Source organism: Coffea arabica, chromosome 1e (genome assembly GCF_036785885.1).
Source record: "Coffea arabica cultivar ET-39 chromosome 1e, Coffea Arabica ET-39 HiFi, whole genome shotgun sequence".
In the NCBI taxonomy this organism is placed as follows: domain Eukaryota; kingdom Viridiplantae; phylum Streptophyta; class Magnoliopsida; order Gentianales; family Rubiaceae; genus Coffea; species Coffea arabica.
Genome location: NC_092311.1, coordinates 46,616,828 through 46,622,803, shown reverse-complemented (window position 1 = coordinate 46,622,803; position 5,976 = coordinate 46,616,828). Strand labels below are relative to the sequence as shown.

The 5,976-nt window shown below is 37.9% G+C and overlaps 1 protein-coding gene across 1 annotated transcript; it reads left to right on the top strand.

Moving 5' to 3' along the window:
• The first annotated feature begins 1,840 nt into the window (after positions 1-1,840).
• On the top strand, positions 1,841-5,688 carry LOC113707625 (phenylalanine ammonia-lyase 1-like). Its single transcript, XM_027229891.2, has 2 exons — positions 1,841-2,383; positions 3,754-5,688. Exons 1-2 carry the CDS (start codon positions 1,980-1,982, stop codon positions 5,498-5,500), a joined length of 2,151 nt encoding a protein of 716 aa, XP_027085692.1. The 5' UTR covers positions 1,841-1,979; the 3' UTR covers positions 5,501-5,688.
• Positions 5,689-5,976: the final 288 nt, after the last annotated feature.

The following is a 5,976-nucleotide window of genomic DNA, read 5'->3' as shown; positions in this document are numbered from 1 at the left end:
GATCGACAATTTTTGATGTCTTTGTCAGAATAGACTAGACGAGATGCCTCGAGTAAATGGCAGATTCTTTGGTTACGTCTACATATTCAAGATTCATTGACGCACACACCATTCGTGCTGCCACTATGAGCTTAACGCAAAACCAACCCACGGCGGCCGTGGGCGCACGATTTCCACTTAAATTAATCTGTCATCATAAAATTCTAATTTGACTTCATATAACGTACATACAAATTGAGAATAGATGGGTCCTAATTATCTTGAGAAAGTGTAATATAAGAACGCATGAATCGTGGCAAATTTTCCTTTTCTCACTTAGTCAAAATATAAAAATATTCCCATTTGAATTGCTATTTTTAGAAGTTTTAAAAAACATATACATACCGTACCGATTTGATATAATGAGGCGATTCGAAAATGCGTTTGCAGAAACTATAAAAATTTCTCTACGAAAAATTGCAATCCAAAGGGTAGGGATGACAATTGGGACCGGTGCCCGCGGGAAGCGGGGCAGGGCGGGGGAGTATGCCCCATCCCCTGCCCCGCCACCCGTTAAAAAAAAAATTAAAAAATACACATATATGTATATAATTATATATATAATATTTAATTTAATTAATTACAAATTTATAATAATAATATTATTAGTTATATGTATTATATATTATATATTAGTATATGTAATATAATTGATATTATCAATTATACTAATAATTATATATGTCTACTAATATAAATTATTAATTAGTTATAATAAATTTACTAATACATTTATACTAAATTTCTAATTATACTTGATACAATAACACTTTTTTCTCAAAAAAAAAACAATAATGATTTAGTGATTGTATTTGTATCAAAAGTGAAAATTGACTGTTTTAGTTGTATTTGTTTCGTTATGTTGGATTGTATTCAAATAATTTTTATTTGAATGTTTTTATAAATTTCAATTATAAAATTACAATGGATAAGAACTTTGTGATGAATTCATATTTTAGCATTTGATTATTTACTAAAATTTAACTATAATAAAATTATATAACAAATTTTTATTAGTCACATGGATGCCTCTGCGGAGGAAACAGGGCGGGGCGGTGGAAGCGGTTTCTAGAATTATATATTGGAATAACAAAATTAGGACCGGGAGCCATGAAGAACCGGTGGTTGGAACGAAAATTCGTAGACAGGAGATATTTTATTTTATTTATGGATCAAAAGGTGCCTAGTGTAAACAAAAACATTTGAGGCACTTTTTAGGAAAGAAAAAAATTTATTTAAATTGTATATAGTAGCATACTTTGTGAGGTATATTATTAGAATAAATCTTTACTATACTGACAGTGTATACACTATCACCGTTGAATTTATGACATGTATAAAAATTAAATTTTAAATTCAAAATTTTACATAGTTGTGATTCATTTCAATGTTAATACTGTATATATTGTCGAAAGATTAATCCATATTATTATACCTATTAATTGCATAGTCAACAACCACGGGGGCCACCCACCAACCCATAAATCTTGACGGGTAAAATCCAAGTTCCACGCAGCTCACATTTGCACCTGAGCCCCTGGGCCTACGTGTCACACATTTTATCCGTCAGATCACATGATGATCCTTCGGCCCAAATAAATTCTCAGCTAACCACCCAATCTTGCCACCCAACACTCTTTGAGTCGCACCCTTTATTTAAAGAATGCCAATTTACAGTTGAACCAACTCTCCATACCCTTATTCCTTCCATTGATTTTTTCCTTTCTTCCTAAACATCATCCATTTCTAGTCTTGGCACAGAACAGAACAGAAAGCCACTCCACTTTCTTTCTTGCTTTCTGTTTCTGTGCGGCCTTTTCTTTTAAGGGGAAAAAAAAAGAGTCTCGTACCCAACATTTGTAAGTGTAACATTTGCTTTCTTGCCCGTGACCCCAAAAAAAAAGAAAAATTTATTTGTTCACCCAGGGAAAAAAAAGTATATGGAGCACGTACATGAAAATGGAAATGTCCATCATTCCAATCGCTTCTGCGTCCAAGATGATCCCTTGAATTGGAACGCGGCGGCGGAGTCATTGAAGGGGAGCCATTTGGATGAAGTGAAGAAAATGGTACGCGAATATCGGAAGCCACTAGTGAAGCTAGGTGGTGAAACGTTGACGGTAGCCCAGGTGGCAGCGGTGGCCGCCGTGCATGCAGGTGGTGGTGGTGGTGGGACGGTGGTGGAGCTGTGTGAGTCGGCCAAGGCTGGTGTGAAGGCCAGCAGTGAGTGGGTGGTGGAGAGCATGAGCAATGGTACAGACAGTTATGGGGTCACAACTGGATTTGGCGCCACTTCTCACAGGAGAACAAAACAGGGAACTGCTTTGCAGACTGAGCTGATCAGGTTAGATTAATTATATATTAAGTGTGTGTATTAGCTAGTGTTTCACTGGCTCTTGCTTTGGTTTTGGTTGATGAGGGGTAAATAATTAAGAGGATGGGACAAAGAGTAAAAGAATCTTTCCTGATTTCTTCCCTCTTACTATGTCATTACATCGATTTTAGCTTTTTTTAAGTGTAAAGTAGGGTCTTTACTCTTTATGGACCAAATTGTTAGGTACGTTGCTTAACTAATAATGAGAACTTGTTGTCTAGAGTGGTTGGTTGGCCCAGCTGGGAGAGCTTTAAAGTTCTGCTTGAATATCTTTTGACTTGCATTCTTGTCCAACATTTCTTGGAAATTTCATCAGTCTTGTAGCGGTTCCGTACCTTTCAGATTCCCCAGATATAGAATATAGAATTTTTTTCTGTCTCGAAAAAAGGGAGAACTTTTTGTCAAAAATGAATAAGTTAGGTGCATTGTCTATTTTATTTTATTTTATTTTTTTGCTAGGAGTCTTTTTAATACAGTTCATTGGGAAAAAAAACAAAAAGATGGAATATAGAAGAAAAAAAATTTATTGCTAGTACAGTTAGATAGTAGAGAAAACAATTTTCGTTTTCTTGTAATCGCACGAGGTGGGAAGTGAAAACTTAAAATGTCACTTAAAGGACAGAGGAATAAGTGGAGAATTAATTCTGCCTTTCAGTCTAATACCAAGAGCCTGCCAACATAAAGGAAGCAGTGTAAAACTACTACGTACTATCTTCTACCTAACCCCACTTTGACTGTAGGCGACATCGCCCGGCCCCCAGCAAGGATTAATTATCAAGCTTGTATCCTTGAGCAGGGCTGCTTTGCAAGCTAGGGCCTAGGAGTACTTGGCTAAATTGGGACACTACCTTCTGTTGAAAAAACAACTAAAAGTAGTAGGCGAGATAGCCCATAATATAGCCTACTATTGGAAGCTCCTTGCCGATTTTGTTGCCTAAATAAAATTGAAAACCCACACTTTTACTTAAAAGCATTTTTTTTTTTTTTTTTTGCATTTTGTATGAAAATGGTTTACTTGTGATAGTAAGCTGTCAATTGTGTTTTATGCCGACCCCAGTAGTTAACTGATTGACCTTTATCCCATCCCTGAGGGCATGGATTCTGTGTTGATTGGACCATAGTTATGAAGAGCCAACATGGCCGATCACTGAAAATTAAATGTCAGGGCAGAATTGTTGCCCACCCTATCATTAATGTCATGAAAAAATACCATGCTCTTGGACATTATAGCGTGAAATACTTATGAATGTTATAAATTACTAATATGTTAATTAGTGTAAATCAATTTTGTAAAACCACTGAAAAAGAAACTATTTGACCCAATGCTGTTGAAAAATCAGGTTCTTGAATGCTGGAATTTTTGGAAATGGAGCAGAGTCAGGTCACACGTTGCCACATTCTGCAACAAGGGCTGCAATGCTAGTAAGGATCAACACCCTTCTACAGGGGTATTCAGGGATCAGATTTGAGATATTAGAAGCTCTAACAAGGCTTCTCAATCACAACGTCACTCCATGTTTGCCTCTCCGCGGCACGATCACTGCCTCTGGCGATTTAGTTCCTTTGTCATACATTGCAGGACTGTTGACTGGCCGTCCTAATTCTAGGTGTGTTGGGCCTAATGGTCGGTCCCTTGATGCCACGGAGGCATTTCAGATTGCTGGGATAAATTGCGGGTTCTTTGAGTTGCAGCCTAAGGAGGGTCTAGCACTGGTTAATGGCACAGCTGTAGGGTCGGGTTTGGCCTCCATGGTTCTGTTTGAGGCAAATTTATTGGTAATCTTATCTGAAGTTTTATCAGCAATTTTTGCTGAAGTTATGCACGGGAAACCGGAGTTCATTGATCATTTGATGCATAAACTGAAGCACCACCCTGGTCAGATAGAAGCCGCAGCCATAATGGAACACATTTTAGATGGCAGTTCCTATGTCAAGGCAGCAAAGGTTTTGCATGAAACGGATCCCCTCCAGAAGCCTAAACAGGATAGATATGCACTGCGTACTTCACCACAGTGGCTAGGACCTCAAATTGAAGTTATTAGATCATCGACAAAATCGATTGAACGGGAGATCAATTCTGTCAATGACAACCCTTTGATTGACGTGTCGAGAAACAAAGCCTTGCATGGAGGGAATTTTCAGGGGACTCCCATTGGTGTGTCAATGGACAACACCAGATTAGCTATAGCGTCCATAGGGAAACTCATGTTTGCTCAATTTTCTGAGCTCGTCAATGATTTCTACAATAATGGCTTGCCTTCTAATCTATCTGGAGGAAGAAATCCTAGCTTGGATTACGGGTTCAAAGGGGCCGAAATTGCAATGGCCGCCTATTGTTCTGAGCTTCAATTTTTGGCCAACCCTGTCACAAATCATGTACAGAGTGCCGAGCAACACAATCAGGATGTTAACTCTTTAGGATTGATTTCTTCTAGAAAAGCAGCTGAAGCAGTAGATATCTTGAAACTGATGTCTTCAACTTACCTAGTGGCACTTTGTCAGGCAATTGATCTGAGGCATTTGGAGGAAAATTTGAAAAACGCTGTCAAGAACACAGTTCACCAAGTGGCTAAAAAGGTTCTGACCACAGGCATCAATGGGGAGCTTCATCCTTCAAGATTCTGTGAAAAAGATTTACTTAAAGTGGTTGAGCGTGAATACGTGTTTACATATATAGATGATCCTTGCAGTGCAACTTATCCACTGATGCAAAAGCTAAGGCAAGTCCTTGTTGATCATGCCCTGATCAACAATGATGACCTAAATCCGAACACTTCGATTTTCCTCAAAGTTGGAGCTTTTGAAGAAGAGCTGAAGACCCTTTTGCCAATAGAAGTTGAAAGTGCAAGAAATGCATGTGAAAGTGGTAATCCTGCAGTCCCAAATAGGATCAAGAAATGCAGGTCTTACCCTTTATACAAATTTGTGAGGGAAGATTTGGCGACTGGATTCTTGACAGGAGAAAAGGCAAAGTCACCTGGAGAGGAATTTGATAAGGTTTTCTCCGCAATTTGTGATGGTAAGATGGTCGATCCATTGCTCGAGTGTCTCAAAGATTGGAATGGTGCTCCGCTACCCTTGTGTTAGATGCCACTCCACGGCACATTGAGCAGATTTTAGCTGTTGTACTCGGTGAAGACCGACAGAAGAGCAGGCTTCCTTAAGGAATATTTTGTTTTACTGTAGTAGCAAACTGTTTTTCTCTATATTTTTTTTTTGTCAATTGTCACCATCTACTCTTACTCCCATCTATTGTTTTTTTCTACCTTTTTGTCTCTCGTGATTGATGTACAGATAAATTATTGTAATTTGTTGGAATTTCTTAGATTTTGTGAGGATTTTAATCATCATATATTATTGTTTTGACTAACATCCTATTTCCATACATGATTAACTTCCACGAGCTAACAAATTGAGTTACGCACTTGATCAACTCGAGCTTTAACCGAGATGCCTTATGAGCGCTCTTGATTCGTGCAATCCTAAATACCAGCTTAGGGTTGTGGAATAACTACTTAACCACTAAACCAACTTTTTGGAAAAAAAAAAAAAAATTGGTTCAT